Source organism: Seriola aureovittata, chromosome 10, assembly GCF_021018895.1.
Source record: "Seriola aureovittata isolate HTS-2021-v1 ecotype China chromosome 10, ASM2101889v1, whole genome shotgun sequence".
NCBI lineage: Eukaryota > Metazoa > Chordata > Actinopteri > Carangiformes > Carangidae > Seriola > Seriola aureovittata.
The window spans coordinates 3,890,681-3,909,484 of record NC_079373.1 but is presented as its reverse complement, the minus strand read 5'-3'; the positions used below and the strand labels follow the sequence as shown (position 1 = coordinate 3,909,484).

General features: G+C 38.2%; 2 protein-coding genes across 3 annotated transcripts in view; both read right to left on the bottom strand.

Moving 5' to 3' along the window:
* The window catches only part of LOC130176266 (alpha-1,3-mannosyl-glycoprotein 4-beta-N-acetylglucosaminyltransferase C-like), a 73,421-nt gene extending 58,308 nt beyond the window's left edge, over nt 1–15,113 (bottom strand). The window contains exons 1-2 of the mRNA XM_056387253.1: nt 15,090–15,113; nt 2,127–2,243 (exon numbers count right to left, since the gene is read on the bottom strand). The gene's annotated coding sequence lies outside the window, so the exon portion shown is untranslated. The remainder of the gene's footprint in view (nt 1–2,126; nt 2,244–15,089) is intronic.
* Nucleotides 13,150–18,661, bottom strand: borcs5 (BLOC-1 related complex subunit 5). Of its 2 annotated transcripts, none has more exons than XM_056387255.1 (4): nt 18,184–18,661; nt 17,095–17,255; nt 16,156–16,313; nt 13,150–15,394 (listed from the first exon to the last, which is right to left on the bottom strand). In XM_056387255.1, exons 2-4 carry the CDS (start codon nt 17,204–17,206, stop codon nt 15,161–15,163), a joined length of 504 nt encoding a protein of 167 aa, XP_056243230.1. In that variant the 5' UTR covers nt 17,207–17,255; nt 18,184–18,661; the 3' UTR covers nt 13,150–15,160. The 2 variants fall into 2 exon arrangements, with proteins under 2 accessions (XP_056243230.1, XP_056243229.1); XM_056387254.1 differs by having other exon boundaries at nt 17,095–17,238.
* Between the last annotated feature and the right edge of the window lie 143 nt (nt 18,662–18,804).

Here is an 18,804-nt window from a genome sequence, read left to right as displayed (position 1 = left end):
AGGTTGACAGTCTTGGTCTATCACATTTTCAAAATAAAATAAAATTCATTCCTCTGACTAAAAACCTCTGCTTCATAGAAATGTAGTGGAGTCAAAAGCACAATATTTGCCTTTTAAGTGTAGTGGCATTAAAGTCATAAGTTTCCAAAAAAAAAAAATACTCAAGTAAAGTACAGATAATGGAAGATAAACTTAAGTACAGTACTCCAGTAAAGGTATGTCATTAGTGTCCACCTCTGCAGGTGATTGACAGGGAATATAATGCAGCACTGATTATGAAGAGCCAACGAAAAAACTATTAAAACACAAAGTCCAACCAAGCAAAAACAGGAGCTTTATGTTTACTGTGATGGATTACATCAAGTTCCTGCTAAAACTGTGGTGTAAACAGGGTCACAGTGTCGTGGAGGTGAAGCAGCTGACACAGTTCAGCAGCGCTGCAGAGGAGGAGGAAGAGTGAATGATCCTGGGTGAGAGATGTCTGCAGACAATGCCACAGCAAGTATCCGAACTTAATCTGTGTCCTAACAGACTAACTGTGAGTCCCTGACTGAGTGAATGGATGGATAAATGAATCAGTGGCGATGTGAATGAGTTATTTTTTGGATCCAAGAGGTGCTTTGGCATCCAAAAAGACATACAGGGAGGTTATTTTAAATGCTGCCATCTCACCGCTTGCCTTCTCTTTCCCATGTAAGTGAACAGGCTGTACTGACAGCCTGAACTCTTGACAACTGGTGCAAAGGCTACATTTTTAGATTTACTTTATCATTACATTGCAGTCACAGCAGTATGAATAAGGCATCCCAAAAAAAGTTGGCAACTTTTTGAGAGGTAAGCGAACATGAGCAATATTTAGGCTATTAGATGCCGTCACAGCAGGCCAGTGAAATCAGAAGAAACATCTTTAGCTCCTTGTTTTAGCCGACATTTTTCATACGCTCAAATAAATGCAGCAGATTAGATATTCGCACGTGGGACTCTGTAGCATTATGCAGAAATTCCACAGACACTAATACTGTATTAAATATGAACATGCATGCAACCAGTGACAATGGGCTACAAACAGACACTATTTTAAGAGGCTACAAGCCAAAAGGTTTGGGAACCACTGGTTTACTGTTTTGCAGAGGTTGTGGATGTCTGTGAACACATGATACCGGTCTCAACACTGTTAAAGATGTCTATATATTAATACTGAAGTGAAATAGTCAGGGGCTACAGTGGGTTAAGAATGTTTCAAAGAACTTACTTTGTATTTACACATCTAACACTTGTTGTCAATCAAACTGCTGTTTATATGTTTAATTATAGATCACTAAAGCTATATTTGATGCCTGAACAGCAGTTTTAACCTTGATTTCTTGCTGCCTTGCAGCGATGAGATTTTGAGTATCTAAGATTTGCTTACGAGCTGGCAAAGCTGTTGCTCTGTGCACTTCATTTATCTTTTTGAAATATTTAATCCCCCAAAGTTGCTTTTAAAAACAAATGTATAACACCAAATAAGCTCAAACTGATATTGAAACATCATGAATATTTTTTTTTCCTTAATATTTTTTTATGCCTTTATTTGATAGCACAGTAGAGAGAAACAGGAAATGGGGAGGCAGAGAGAGGGGGAATGACATGCAGCTAAGGCCGTCCGACGTGGGACTTGAACCGGGGTGGACTGCAGCAGACTGTAGCCTCTACACATGGGGCGCCTGCTTAGACCACTACGCCACACGACAACTTTTGCTTTTGATTATAAGGTCAGCTAGAGACCTATAATGTCAAGCTCCCACTCCTTTTATTTTTATCACAGGTAATGATAACAGTTCATTCAGTCACAATGCCCCTCTCTCTAAACTGCCAATTACTGTATTTTCTAACTGCCTGCACCATAATTACATGCTTGAAAGGCGTGAAGGGTATCCATTAATGTTAGCCTTGTCAGTATAAAAGGTGAGTGGAGAATGCAACGTGAGCTAAAGGGAAACTCTGTCATCCAATCAACTGTTGGAGCTCCTGCTGTGCTTCTGCTCCATCCCCACAGAGGGGAGGTCTGAATATTTCATAACCTATAATTTGAAGGGTTGCAAGAGCTCCCAGTGTGACTAAATATTCAGTGAACTGCTACTCACATTTTAACCCAGCGGAACAAGATGAAAGGCAGCAGCGAGGACGAGATGCTAGACGCTCTTCTTCACCTGAAGGACCGGCCAGAAATCCCTCTCTGCCGATTCTCGGGGTACGATTTTCTGAAATTAGATAAATTATTCAGTAATGAATTTAAAACATCACTGCAAACAGAAACTTAATAGTAGTGGCCAACATCACACCGGAGTTTCTAAACCTTCAGGGAGGGACCCTGAGGTGCACTTGATATGCAGATAATTCAGCAGAAGATTCAAGATTGATTGGTACTAATGCTAAAACACTTTGATTCATTGATGAATTGATCTACATCCATTTATTCAGCATTAGTTTTGGTCATAGATGAATTGCTTAATGAATTTCCAGTGCAAAAATGTAAAACAGTTTCAGTCTCTCAAACAACAGGAATTGCTGGGGTTTTTTCAGTGTCATATAATGTAAATTGATTTTCACAATGTTTGGACATTGTGTTTTGGGGGGAGATTTTATGCCTTCATTAGAGTGTCAACAGTAGGGTGATGACAGGAAGCAAGGGGAACATATTCAGTGTACAGTAGGTCCCCAGGCAAATACGAGGCAGGGATGTTGACCACCAGGGCATCCCGAGTGATTCACTGATAATGAAATCATTTCACAGTCCTAATTGATATTTCTTAGCTATATATTTAATCTAATGAAAACAGATTTTATATCGTTGGTTCAGTATAATCCATCTGGAGCTTCTGGCATGTTGAAAACAATACAAAATCCAAATAAACTACAGACATACTGCATACAGTAACTTGACACTACTAGCATTACAATTAAAAAGTGTAACTCTGGTGTGAAGCTCTAAAAGGCATGATAAAGTTTGAGGGATCGCCCTTCACTATGACCCCACTAAGGGGAGGGAAGCAGAAATCAATTCTCACATTATTATAGTACCAGAACAGCAGGGTTGTGGTCAGTACTCTGGCCTCACAGCAAGAAGTACCTGTGCAGTGGTGAGGGACGTATACAAATCTTTTACTTAAGAAAAATATATTTTGTAGTAAAGTAGTTACTTTCTATGGAACTAGTAACTACTGTAGTTTCTTTCTTTCTGAGAAACCATCCAAATGGGACAAGGACATAACAACACAGTACTACTTTTCTCCTGGTCTTTATTCAAAATAGGAAAATTAAACAATAATTATGAATATGGACTGAAATTCCAATCTTTATTCTGTTAACATTTTTGGCGATATCTCTCAGCCCACACTTTAATTACTAAAATTGAAAGTACTCATTTTGGAGAATGGCTTATCTTACAATAATGTACAGCACATTAGTTAGAGATGCATTAATGCGTACATCACTTTATTGTTGCAGCTGGTAAAGCTACCTTTTTTTCACCAACTCCCTTTCTTTGTCTGGATGTTCGTCCTTAAATAAGTTTTAATAACAAAAAGTCACTTACAACCAACTCAAACAACTAGGCAAAACCAGTCAATCCAAGCAAGAGACACAGGGAACTCCATAGAGCCAGACTGAGGCAAAACAGACGAACTGACAAGGACAACAGGGAGCGCAGAGACTAAATACACACAAGGGAGGCAAGGGTGATTGAACACAGGTGAAACACATCAGGGCGGGACAGACAATCACTAAAGAGAGAAACAGGACAAAGACAGAAGTAAAAATAACCAGGAGATATACAAGGGAAGTTATTTCAAAATAAAACAGGAAATCAACAAAAAGTCCAAACATAAAGAGTCAAAAAATGTCCACAGAAATTGTCCCTTCAAGGCAGACCATAACAGGAATGTCCTTTCAAGAAACACATATCAGACAAGACCAAATCTCAACACCATTTTAAGCAGATAGTCAATCTAACAACTTCCAAAAATGTTCTGTCAACCAGGACAGGTTTGCTTTTTTGTATCACCTGTCCTCAGCATTATTAACAATGTCCAGAAAAATCTTACACAACACATCAGCTTCTTCTATGTTGTTTAACCCATTTTTCATGTTAGTGTCAAAAACATTCTTTGATATCGTATAAGAAAAGTGTCTTGTACTGTGTACCTTCTCTTACTCAACTTTTGAGCAATGAGTACTAGATTGTGATCAGAAATCCCTGTAATAAAATTAAAGGATTTAGTAATTCTCTATGCATTCATCAGTTTGGGTATTCGTTGTTTGGGTTATCTTAGTTGATCCATTTATCTGCGAGAAACCACATAAGCCTGGGACTTCTTTTAGTTTGGATTTTTGTTTGCACCCACATATATCTTGGTGCAGTTTGCATGCTGTGCTCCAGTAACCTGTGACAGAAAATCCTACTGGCTCACCATCCTCCCAGGTCATATGCTGGACCTCAACACACCAGAGCCACATCTGACAACACTCTCCTCTGACAACATGAACCAGTAGCAGCATGAGCGACTGATATAAATCTCCAAAACTAACAAACAAGCTTCTTTCTAACCCAGACTTCTGTTACCTTTATTGATTTGCCCCAGCAGTGTCTGTCAATGTCAAGGTTACTTTGACAAGGAATGGTAAATGTACATTTAGCAATGCAGCATCATAGCTTTAAAGATAGTTGAAAATGCTTGTGGAAGCTCCATCTTGGTGCAGCTCCAGAGCATCTGAGACTCCAGTCATATTTGACTCAAAAGAGTAATATCCTTAATCAAATAGAAAAATATCATGTTTTCCCTCCATAATACCAGCTTCGTCTTGGCGAGTGAGTCATTTCTTTGAGGCGTTCCTCATAAAGTGAGGAGATGACAAACTCAAACTGGCTGCTCGTGATTTTAAGCTCACCATGCATTTATACTGACACATCATATATTGCTTTTATGCATCATCATTTATTATATATTTGTAGTACAGAATGTTTTAGCCCTTCAACTGCAAACATCTGACATCACTGACCACCAGTTTCTGTGGTATACCTCTCTTCAGAATTTTAAATCTGTTTTACCACCTCACAGCAGTGAGTGGTTTCCATTCATCTTTGTTGACATTGTTGAAATGAACAATTGCTGTGAACTTCTACTGTTGTTATGTTATATTATCATTGTGTGATAATACAGCACAGACCCTTGTTAGAATACTTCAAAGGATAAGACATAGTGATATTTTTATTTGGTAATGCTTTTACAGTACATGTCTGCTGTTTCCTATTCATTTATTGAAGGTTTCCTTGACAGACCCGTTTAGTTTGGTACTAATTTAGTTTATTAATCTAGTCTTTAAAAATATGTTATAATAATATCATTTAATAAAAATTAAAAAAAGCTAATTAATTTACTGGGCACTGTAGTTTTTCATAGATTTGGAAAGAATAGCGCTCTACGACACGGAGGCTCAGGCTGGATACTCAGACAATACTTGGTGAGAAGATCAATTGCTTGTTCGATTTGGTCTTTTTGTTGGATTTGACAAGAGGACAAACGCACAATATCGCCAGACATCCTTGAAAACTCTCTCTGGTCCACCTTCAAATGGAGGCTGCAGAAATCTGACTGTCTAGTGATGAATGACACAAACAGTTGCAGAGTACCACAACAGAAAACCAGAGAGATGCAGATAATGATGTGATGATTACTTTTCAAATGATTAGATGAGTATTTGTCCAACTTTAGAAAACAGTCAAACACAGACGATACGTCTCCTCAGGCCAATGGTTCAATGAGTTCTGTTGTGAACAAACCTTGAGGGTTCACAGGCTTTTCACCAACATACACCAACTCATCTGACTACAGCATGTTTCTGGAACAAAGCATTTGGCTCAACCTCTTGTCTGCTCATCAACGTGAAGAGACCACTCAACATAATTGATATAGGATGCGATGAGGGTTTTTTTTTTTCTAGGCTTGAGCACACACACATACACAAGGCTGGAGCACCCGGCTAAGTGGAGGCTGAAGAGGGGGGCGGTGTTGCCGAGGATAAGTTTACATTTGCATATGAATAACAGCGAATATTAAATTCCTCCCACTTGTTGTTGTTGGAGGTGAAGCAGGACATGTGCTCCCTCTTAAATGAAGCCACAATGAACAGTGCAGTGCTCACTGGCCTTGTGTGAGATGTGTCATCATTGCACTACATTCAGACATGCAGAAGCTGATTTATTATTTTTGAGGGAATCCATTTGGGCCTATTGTATTACTTTTGCCTAAAACACACATAACATACATATACTGTAATACAATTAGGGACACTATATTGTGTGAGTTTTCTACCTCTACTAGCACTGATGATGATAAACATTTTATGTATGCTTCATTTAAAGCACCATTAAAATGAAAAAAAGAGAGGAAACATGCCACGCTGTAAACAAAAAGCCACATTTGTAACAAGCAGTTGTGTGCCAAAACAGGAAACATCAGAGCTTTGGGACCTGAATGAAAATGTCCTACACTAAGTGACACTAAGAGAAAGAGCAAAACTCCCAGCAGCTTCTTTGACTCATCTGAGCGAGTCAAACGTAAGCAGCAGTGATGGACGTGGCTCCTGTCTCACCGGGTTTCCTCCACTCTTCTATGAATTATGGATGGAATATTTAGTCTTCACAAACACAGTAATTTGGAAAAGAGCTTTCAGCACACACAACCAGGTGCTCTGTCTTTTTTAACCACATTACGGTGGAGTAAACGCCTCACTGTGGCTCAAATCAAATGCTTGTCTAATAGTCTCAAAATGTCGCCTGTTTTTATGTGCATTTTTAAAAAAAAAATTTGCATAAAATAACCTGAGAGGATACACTGGAAATTAAAAGCACAGTCCACCAAGAAAAAGTTTTTAGACTTGAGGTGGAGAAATTGGACAGCATTAAAGCAAAATGCCAAAGTGCAAAGTGCAAAGGAAATACACTTAGCGAATAAATTATGGCGTACATGAAGCATGAGACTGAAGATGAAAAAATCAGATCAGATCTGTGTGCAGCAATAAGGAGATTGTAAACTTTTACAAATTTTTACATGACAAATGTGAAAAAAAGTGTCTCGATAAACCAGCTCAGTATCCCCAACAATTACATCTAGGCAGGAATGTTATGGATGGATACATTCACGCGGGTGACTGACATTTGCATCTCATCACAGACTTGCAATTAAGGCTCTTCTTTTATTAACCATAACCATGATCTTTGACTAAGTATACTTTAACTGCTATGATCATGTTTCCCTAACTTGAACCATACTGTAGCAGCCACGCGCTGATACTGATACTGATACTTGTAATACTGACTAGTTTAGTCATGATTGGATATTGGCTCCTTTTCAGCAACAGTATTGACTGAGGTGAAGAACACATGAGCTTACTGGGTGAACTGACGTTTGAGCTGTAACAATTAGATTAATTGATCGAGAGAAAATTATCCAACAATTGTTTAAGTCCTTCATGAGGAAAATATTAATTGGTTCAGACCTCTGCTTTTCCGTTGTATATTATCATGAATAGAATATCTTTATTTTCTGGACGGTGGATCAGACAAAACAACAAATTTCTAGCCATCACCTTGATAATGGACATTTTCACTTCTTTTGAGCCATTAATCAAAAAGTTATTGATTAATTCATAATAAAAATAATCACAAATTGCAAGTTGCTCACGTAAACTCAAATGAAGCATTTAAGGTCTGGAAACATGTGCTGTGACATCTGGAAAATGGATAGATGGAAGGTCTGGAAATGTTCAAACTAACACTGTGAAGGGAATTAAGTCGAAAAATCATACGCAGCAGGAGGCAGCACGAAGCTTTCCCACTACCACTCTGGTCACTGCACTTGTCAGCATCAGTGATACACTCTTCTTTTTTCATAGTTTGCATGTCTGGATCACATCTCTAACCACACGGAGAGCTTAGCTGCAGCTTCTTACGAGGTTCACAAGTTCAAGTTCCTTTGGTTCGACATTGTGTCTGCTGAGACGTAAAGAAACATTAAACAATCTATGGCACCACACTGCTCCCACACACACACACGCACGCACACGCACACACACACAGGCTCCTCCCGTCCTCCACATTATGAGCCAATGTCACCTCTCCTATTCAGAGCAGGCAATCCAAACTGATGCTGTAATGAGCTGCTGTTTGTTTGGCTACAGGCTGTCTCAGATGAGACATGATGCTGTCACTCGGATTTCATGGCAGCAGCCCCGTGGCACTGAATCACCATCTGAGTCTCTCACCATAGCACGTTTGATCAAAGGCAAGTTCTCCACCAAGTTCAGTGTTTTCTTTGGTGTAAAATTTCATTATCCTGGGTTTATTTCTTGTTTTTATTACTGTTGTTAAACCTTTATTTATCCAGACAAGTCCAGAGCACATTCTTATCTACACCAATGACTTGGGAAGTTAATTGTGGGGGAGGATGTGTTACACATTATTCATTTGCCAATACTCTCATCTGCAATGATTTTCTGCTGTTGGTCACTTTTCTAGGAGCAAAGCGGCACATAAATCATAGTTTCTAACATTCAACCAGACTGACTGGAGCTGTACAGTGGCCTGAGATTTTTTAACTAGAAGAAATACTTTTCTGAAAAACAGCAACCTGACCACCTACTTTTTATGTACATTTTTTAAGCACATTTTTATGAATCTTTTTATTTGTGTCATTAATTTAACATTTCTACATAAATAGTTTTCAAAGCGATCTAATGTTTTAGAGTTTCATTCACTTCATTCTCTCAAGTGCAACTCTGTGTCTTTCCCTGTTCACAAGTACAGAGAATCTAAGTTCAGAGGTCAATTTACAAGTTTTCTGAATTTTCAACCGTCTTCATGAGAACAGAGGTCAAGGTCAGAAATATCAACTGGGAACTTTAAATGTCTGATACTGAATGGACGCAGCATTGGGGGATAAAGTTAGAGGAGACCCATTAAAATAATACAAATACTGTGTACATATTTTCTGAATGGTTTCAAATGTTTATTTAAAAAATAATTAAATATTCACTCTTACCCCTGTAGGTAAATATTTCTGCAAAGAAATATTAAGAACTTTACTCATTTTCTGCACAGGATCGAACTGAATAATAAGAGACATTTCTATCCCATCCTCCAAAAGTTGCTGAAGTGTCCTCAAGTAAAAGCTGAAGTCATCCAGACAGCTGAACACGGCCACAGCTGGTCCTCCAGGTGAAAGCCTAAATCTTAAAATATTCCTCATTACACCGTATGCATGCGACCTAGACAATAAACAGCACACTCCAGATGTTCTAATAGGCAGGCAGTTGATATACTGTCATCGTCCTAAACACGACTAGAGCAGTGGTATTTCAGTAGAAGGACATGTCACTCCTGCTCTGCTGTAGCGGCTCAGTGTCCTTGAAAACACAACTGTGCAATGAAGCAACAAAGTGCTTTATTAAATGTTCCCCGATAGATCTGGTCTGACATGAATTCATGTCTCCAGTAAGAGGGATAATGTTTGGCTGCAACTCAAGAGGGAGGGTCCACTGGGTATTTATCACAGGAGGTGACTGGGTGTCAAATAGAAAAGCACTGCTGGGTAATTTTACAGGATGAAAGTCAATATAGTCAATACAGGCAATCATCTACAGCACACCTCTCGCCTTTCCTTGAGCTACTCACTGGTACAGTATTTACAACAGTCCTGGGACCAAATGGTTTTAACCTGCTCAGAGGGGTTTCGGCACATGTACAATAGGACTGTAATCCTATTAATATATAGTAATATGAGTGTCTCAATCTACTGCAGGAAAACAGCAAATATCTTTGCCAACATATTTGCCTTAAAATTATATTAATAAAATGAATATAAAACTATTTTAAAACCGAAATTTGAAATAAAAAAAACTGGCAGAATATTATTTTGCTACATAGTAAATCTGAATTTATAAGGCTCATCAATCATTGACCTAACCCAGACTGAAACAGCTTACTCTTTTTGCCTGAGCACAATAACGGAAAATGAGACATCGTTACATACTGTCACATGCTTGTAAAACAACAAATTTTCATTTTTACACCTTTGGTTTTTGTACAGATTGAACAAGAAAGATATAACTTGTTAACGAGTGAGCTTTAGATGTGCTGGTAGGTGGATTGTGTTCTGCACAGAACCAGGCCAGCTCCTTCTCTCTGTTTACAGTCTTTATGCTAAGCCTAACTAACTGGCTTCTGGCTGTCACAATAATAATTAGTGTGCAGACATGAGAGTGGGATCAGTCTTCTCATCTAACTCACAGGAAGAATGTGAATCAGCTCTTTTCACAAAATGTCAAACACTTCTTTTTACATATCTACTCAGATTCTCATCGAAATAGGGAAGCAACTAATAGTTATTTTCATTGATCGTTTGGTCTATAAATTGTCCAAAAATAGTAAAGAAATTCATCACAATTTCTCACAATCACAACTTCCTAAAGACTTTCATGACATACTGTTTGTACATCACATGGCATCATAATCCAATTTCCAAAGATATTCAGTGCACAGTCACATATGAGGCTGTTATTTTCCCCATCAGTGAGTCTGCTGATTATTTCCAATTATTTGGTCTATAAAATATCAGAAGAAAATGAAAAATATGAAGTTCCCTTTTCAGTTTCCCAGAGCCTTTTGTATTTTAATGTCTTCTTTTGTCCAACCAACATTCCCCAAGTCAAAGCTCACTCTAGACAAGCTGCAGTCAGTGATGCGCTTCCTTAATGAACTACTTGAAAATTACTGAATCAATAAATCAATTATCAAAATTGTTGCAAATTACTTTTCTGCTGATCACATAATTAACTGATTTTTTCATTATATATGATAAATAAATTCTTCATAAATGAGAAGCTGGAAAAAGGGCATGTGTTTTGCTTTAAAAATGATTTAAATGGTCAATTGATTATCAAAATAGTTGCTGATTAATTATCTGTTGATCAGCTAAGCTATTAATAGCAATTTAAAGTCACACTATGAAATATTTTCTACTATTATAAGACCTCAGGCAAGGTGAAAGGTACTATTTATGCCTTTGAATTATGTAACTGCGAAGTGATTACACTGAATGTTTTTCCCATTTCACTGAGGTGCTGTCTGAGAAGTCAGAGTTCTACTCTTATCACAGGAAAACAACCAGTGCTGGTTTGCGTTTCGCCCTAACAGATGACAGGGATAGGAAGCCTCAACGTATTTTCATGTTTCCAATTTTGAGTGGGCAAAACTGGAAGGAAAGAGGGTGCAAACCAGCCTTTGATTTATATTCAAATGAGAAGTATACAGGGGAAATTGGATTTCCTCTTTCATTTCAGAGAATGAATTTCCTGGTGGCAGATCGTATTGTATCATCTTGCGGCGTTAATATCCAGCTCTGAGCGTCAGGAGGTATTCTTCATTACAAAGACTCTGAGGAACTTTTACACCTCCTCGCCGCAGAATGCAATGACAATTTCCATTTCTGTTCCAATGTTCAAACAATAACCCCCAAGGCCATTTAAGACATTTCTCAACCGTTTTAATTTACACATGAAAGGCGATAACATATCAAAGGAGTTCTGCTTTAAATTCAAAAGAAAACTTGCCTCTGCCTTATGTCCCTTATGTCAATGAACCAGGCTAATTCTGTACCTCAAAGCAGGCCAGCCGAAGGAGGATCCTTTTGTTGGTGTAATTGAGTTCAGCATGTTTACACTGATGAAAAATTTAACAACGCACACAACCAGTTTAATCACACTACACTGGCTCATCGGTGCTGCGGTATCCAGAGAGGAGCCACTCACCATTGGCTGCAAGCTATTTCTAGGCAAAAAACTTCCAATGCCTAATTCTGATTGGGTCTTTGAGGTCAGTAAATACATGTTGTGACCCCGAAGGCTTCCATGACGTTGCTAACCCAAGTAAAAACACAAGAAATAGGGATTCATAAGAGGGAATTCTTGTATGATCCAAAAGTGGCCATAGCAACAGATGTTGCTTTGAGGACTGGCTAAGGGTGCTAAGTTTTGCCAATTTCACGAATTAAAAAAATAAAAAATAAAAAAATAATTCAAGGTAAATTTACATAAACTATATTTCATGTTGAGTTTTCAAGCATATCAAAACAGAAAAAATAAGTGATAAATATCAAAATGACCCTATTAAAAACCTTGTTAATTAATTTATGCATTCGTGTCACAGCTAACAACATGACAGCTCATGGCTGCTGGTTGTCATAGTAATGCAATAGACTTTCCTGCTTGTGAGTGAAATGGTGAATGTCATAGCAAGCTATGAAAGGCTCCACCAAACAATTATTTTCATGATCAATTAATCTGCTGATAAATAAATTTGTGGAAAAGCACCCTTCACAGCCTTACTTTCTTTTTTGCAACTAAAATGATTAACTGAATATCAAAATAGTTGCTGATTAACTTTCTTTTGATCAACTAATCAATTAGTCGACTAAATGTTGCAGCTCTAGAGCAAAGATTTGTCACTGTAAGAACTCAAAGAAATGCTGATACATCTCAGCTCTCAACACTGTCTGGGATGATGGGACGCTGGTAAAATGAAAGAAAACAAAATTAGATCAGATTGTGCACTGAAAGTAACCAGACTTTCGGCTTTATGGACAGGTTTTGGCTAGTTGTTGGACAGAGCTATCCATCACTGTCCAATTTTGCACCCAGTGTAATATTGCCTGTTTCAGCTGGTTAGTGTTGGGGGCTACCAAGGAAAAGAAATCTTTGAAATTTACTAACCACTTTGATAACGCAATCTCTTTAGTGGTATAGGGCGGCGGATGTGAATACAATTACATGTTCTGATGAGACAGGGCTTTCTGAAGCCCTAGTAGAACTAATGGAAATGAAAACATGTGATCAGGCAGTTAAACATATTCAAAGTAACAGGTTTGATTCCTCTGACAGTCAGTGGTTGAGCAGAACCACACCAGACACTCAAGTTCCAATTATTTCTTTGACACAGCTCTGTTTTTTTTTTAAGTTTAACCTTTAAAAATGATCCAAGAAGCCACAGACTGTGTTAGGTTAACTCTGGCACCACCCAGTGGACTTACACAAGCCCGCACTGAAACAATTACACCAGTTTTAGTGTCTTGTTTTTTTATTGCCACAATGAAAACTGACCAGTGATTAAGTAGTTAAAGGGTTGGCTCACCATAATAAGAAAAAAAAACAAACATTCTTTAATTTATCTTTAGCAGCTTTGATTTTATTTTCTAAAACATCTGCCTTTGAGATTTCTGCTTCCACCAAATACAAAGTTGGTAAATTCAATTTTGTTTGTGGTGCCCTTGGCATCAAAAAGCTGTACTTAACAATTCAGTCGTGTGCCTTTGAAACAGTGTCCCGGTTACATTTCTACATGGTCTACATATATTAACAGTGTGTTTTGTGGATTATCCCAAGTAACAGGGACATTTCTTTCTAGAAAGATGCTGCTGTTGTTTTTTTATGCTGTGAGCACCAGAAATCAAATTCCACTTATATCCATTGTAATGTGGTGGCAGCAGAAGATATTTCTACACTGTGGCCAATAAAACCAAACCTATCTGCATGAATAGAGACCAGTCAGGGTGAGAGAGAAATATGTTGGTATTTTTAAGCTTAAAGAGCATGACTTTATGATACATAAACAAATACTCAACAGATGAAATAGTGAAGTTAACTTGATCGCTGTCCTCAAAAAGAACCAAAATATCACTGTTTCTAAAGTGCCACTTATAATTTGACAGCTTTGAGGACTTGTGAATCTTTGGTATGTGTGATGTTTGGCTATTACTGTGAAAAGCTAACAAATATACAAAGTTAATGCTGAGATTTGGTACAATGATCAAAAGCGTGGTTGAACGGAGATGTGTGATAAGTGGGGTATTGTCATAAAATGTTATGTTTATACCTTTATCAATTTTCTGTACTGAACTGAAGCATCGCAGTGTCTGTTTAGTCCCTTTAACCTTTCTTCACGGTTTTGCATGCAAAAAGGCTTTACACAACTGCTCAAGCAAAAGTATCCAAATAAATTAAAGTCAAGTTCCTCCCAGACAAAGTTGAAGTTCATATGTTCATGAAACATTAAGAATATTGTCCAAGAAGAGGTTTCTCATTTTACTTCCAATGTAGAGAACATCCATGATCTGTGTGTAATCCAACGGCAATAATCCTTCTTCATACTCTCCGTGAGTCTCTTCGTCACAACATCCCAAAATGATAAACCAATATAGTTCAGAAAATTAAAAGCAGTCAATCTGCATACAAGCAGTTCTTGGAAGGGATCTTCAAACAGTAAACAAGGGATATGGCGTGGGAGTCAGATGAATATTAGGATCACAAACAAGAAATATTTGTTATGTGAAGAGCACGATCCAAAACCAATCCACTGCAAGTTCTCAAGTGGCTCTGATGTTTTGACAGGAGTACATAAATCTCGAGAGCAGCACGAAACACTTTGAGATATTCTTATGTTGCTCACGCACATTTGAGTCTCTAAAACCTGCAACACATCTGCAGGACAAGTTTTCAGGGCATATGGAGTTCATTCTGTCACTTTCATATGTGTTCCACCCCTGCCTTTAGATTAGCAAAAAAAAAAAAGCCTGTGCCTGGAAAACTTGCTAATTTTATTCCCTGCAGGGAAGGGATAAATAATAATCTCCAGCGCCTCCACTTCTATAGTTGATGAACACTTGAACACAGCACTTTGTAAGTTCACACCTGCTCCAGTAGAGGTGCTCAGCAGCCAGAAGCAGAGGGGTGTGGCTTTACTGAGGTGGTAATGTGTGTTTGTGGTTTAGAAGTGTTATAGTAAGTAGGATGTTGCTTATTAAGAGCAGGTGTGTTCAGCGACATACCCTGCATTATATGGCATAATAAAAAGAACTGATCATGGCCTAGAGAGCTGACTAGAGCAGTCTCACACATTTATACCTGAGCTCCTCCTCTATTATGAAAACAAAACATTTTAATGCATTTAGACTTTGTCTACTCTTGTAAAGACTTAGTATTCCTACAGCTGGACAGACCTGCACTTCTTTCAGGACAGACGACTGGACGGAGAATAGGGTGGGAGGCAGCTGAGTTGGTTTTCAGGAGGCTACTTTGTAGCAGAATCCCCATCAGGCCTCATGCTGAAGGGCTCCAGGCGCTCGCTTTCAGGCAGCATGTTGTTAAGGCGCTCCATCAGCGGCACCGTCTGGTCGATTCCCATCTGGATGCGTCTCAGGATCATGGACATCTCGTTGACCTTCTGGATCTGCTCTGCATACTTTGCGTAGCGCTTCTGGCGCTCCTGCATTATGCTGAACAAGGTTTCCACTGACAAGTCCATCTGGAAAGAAACAGACGGGAGAGAGACAGAGACTTTTGATGACACTTTGAAGTTACAAAATGGCAAGTACAAGTTTGTAAATGTAAGTAATTGAAAAAAAAAGTGTCTTATAAATATGTAAAGTTTTAGCAAAGCCTTTCCCAAATGCAGCTGTCTTTATCAAATAATCATGGCATAAGCATGTAATCAAAGTTAAGCGCCACATTTGTCAGCTTTTTTGTTATGTTTGGAATATGACTTTAATGATTACTTACATTACTGACATTCAAATAATTGTTTTTCACTAGTTTTTAAACTTACCAATTATTGGGTCTATAAAATGTCAAAAAGGTGAAAAATGTCTCAATAAGTAATGTCGTCAATAGTTTTCCTGAATCTCTATGATGTCTTCAAGTTACATTTCTTGTCTAGTAACACTCCATAACCTTGATAGAAATGTAATTTACAATTCTATAAAACAAAGAGAAGCAGCAAATCTCACATCCGAGAAACTGGAATATGTGAATATTTGGCACTTTTGCTTAATGAATTACTTTAATGATGAATTAATTATGCAACTTGTCGTCAATTTCCCGTAGACTGTAGATGACTGTGGAAATAAAAACATGCTGATACTAGTAGTTTACACATTTCTTTACCATGTTGGCATTAATCCTGTCCATTCCATAAGGAACAAAAATATAGTTACATTGTTGTTTTTGGACTGAACAGTTATACAGCCTGTAGACTAAATATCCATTGCTGTTCTACGGTATTCTTACCTCTTTGATCCTCTTGACCAGGGCGTTCTGGTCGAAGGCCACGGCCTCAGCACACTGGTGTAGGTGGTCCTGGTAGCGGATGCAGAGCTGCAGAACCTGAGCAGCATCCAGCCTTTCCAGACACACACTGCTGGGTGACGTCTGGCCACTCAGCACTCCTGTGCAGAGAGAAGTGCAAAGGACTTACATGGACTTGTCGGAACAGAATAACACTTGACAAGAGCATAACACTAGGCAATTATTGTAATTCGCACAGGATCTGACAGAACTACCCTTCCTGCTATTTCAGGAGTGTGCCAACACAGGAAACTTGGCTCATTATCCACCTTCTAACACAGTGCTAATGAGTTGCAGTGACAATTAGCTTCACTACACAGAATTTGAAAAAGGACCTGTGGGGACTGGTTGCAAATAAGATGAAACTGTCAGCGCCTTCATGTGAAAACTGAAATGGTAGAAGTCAGACAAAAGATCTGCACACTGTACTCAGCACACCTATGCTCTTCATGAATCTAATTCATCAGAGTAATATTTCAATCAAGTCAATGAACATTTCTTGGGCTTCATAAATGTACATATTTTATCTTAAAGCATACAATACCTGCCAGAGAATATGGGATTTCTGCTGTGGGTGAGGGTGAGCACTTGTGGACTGAAGTGTGTTTTTGTAAGATTCATGCTTAGTTATCTGTTTATCAGGTACATGTAGCTACAACTAGGGCAGTCTACACCCCTGCAATTTATCCTATCTTCATAGAGGTTAAATCGAACAGGTTTTGTTGAAACAACAAACTATTCTCTCTAAAACAACCACAAAAACTTGATATTAAAATTGTATTGTAACTGTAAATTGTATTAGTTTTGGATAGGTGTACCAAACAAACTGTCTCAAAGATGACACTAAAATTGTTGTCAACAACTGGGGAAATTAAATGGTACCTTTCAAAAGTGGCTGGAAGGTGGGTATTTCTTGAAGCTTTATGACATCTGGGTCATTGTGGATATTCCGCATAGACTGGGTCCCCTGGGCCACAACCACAATATCATCCATCTTTGCCTTCTGCTTAGCTGGAGATGGCACCACTGCAACGACAACATTTCTGGTAATATAAACAGGCACAAATTACTTATAACAAGTACTATGGTTTACACTGATCCATCCATACAGGTAAAAGAAGAAATGGCACAATGGAGAAATACTCTTATTACAAGTAAAAACACAATATCCAAAATCTAATGAAAGTAAAAGTAGAGCTGCAACGATTAGTCAATTAATCAATTAGTTGATTGACAGAAAAATAATTGGCAACTATTAGGATAAAGTTAATGGTTTCTGTGACATTTTCTTTTTCTTTTAAATAAAAATTGTCAAAATTTTCCCATTTCACCTTTTTAAATGTGAAAATCTGGTTTCCTGAGTTTTCTATAAAAGTTAACTCAATATATTGAGTTTCATACTGTTTATCAGGAAAAACATGACATTTGAAGAAGCCACACTGGGCTTTGGGAAATTATCATGGACATTTTCTTGACCAAATTACTGACTGATTAATCAAGAAAATAATTTACAGATTAATTTACATTAAAATTAATGTTAGTTACAGCCCCACACAGAAATATACACAGACGGTGTCAAAAACATTAATTATGCAGATGGTGCAGTTAGGGAAACCTATTACATTTAATGAAGTATTAACATGTTAGAAGATTATAATATTTTCATTACGCAGAAAGTAACTGGAATCTGTAGCTGCCAACTAAATATAGCGCAGATGTAGTAAGAAATACATCTCACTTTAAGGTGTAGTGAAGTAGGAGTGAAACTTGAGGATAAAATGTGAATACTCGAGTAAGGAAATACTCACAGTACTGCAGTAACTTTATTTTTTACCTTACTTTCTATAAATACCAGTGACAATGTTGGACTGCCACTTTACAGCAATTCTGCAATAAACCTTGGTTTACCTATGCAGAAACCAACCACTGAATGTTAAGTTTTTTCTTTTAAGTTGTAGAGGATAGTCTTACCTGATGAGCTGTAATCGGAGTGTTTGTGCTCCGCTTCTCCGCTCTGCTCAGCTCCCATGGTGCTAACGTCGGGCTAGCAAGCTAGCACTTAGCTTCCGTCAACGTTTCCAGAAAGTGCAGCGAATTAACCACGAATATGTTGATGATAGACCGACTACACAGACTTCACAGGACCTCCAAACACGTTCGCGCTGACAACGAGGCTACCATGTCGATAGGAGAGGAACTGAAAGCCAGGGTTGTTGGCTGCTTTAGGATTTCAATGCTAGCTATGTCAGCTAACGGTTAGGTACCAACTGTTACCGCTACAGTTTACTAGCTAACCGGCTACTAAACGTTTATTTAAGACAACTGAATTATAACCCCGGCGATTATTGACACCCGCGTAGTTTAAATAATTAACCAATCTTTGTATTAACGTTATATGACACAACAGAAATGACTGACTTTAGTTCACGACGAGGCAACACTTCCGTAAATATTGATCACGGGGTCTGACCTTTGCTTGTATCCAGGATCCAGACCAAAGCATTACCGCCCCCTGCTGCTGAAGCCTCACAAACAACAGGGTTTCTGCAGCGTTAAATTAAATTTACGCATTTTACGACCTTTTAATACCAC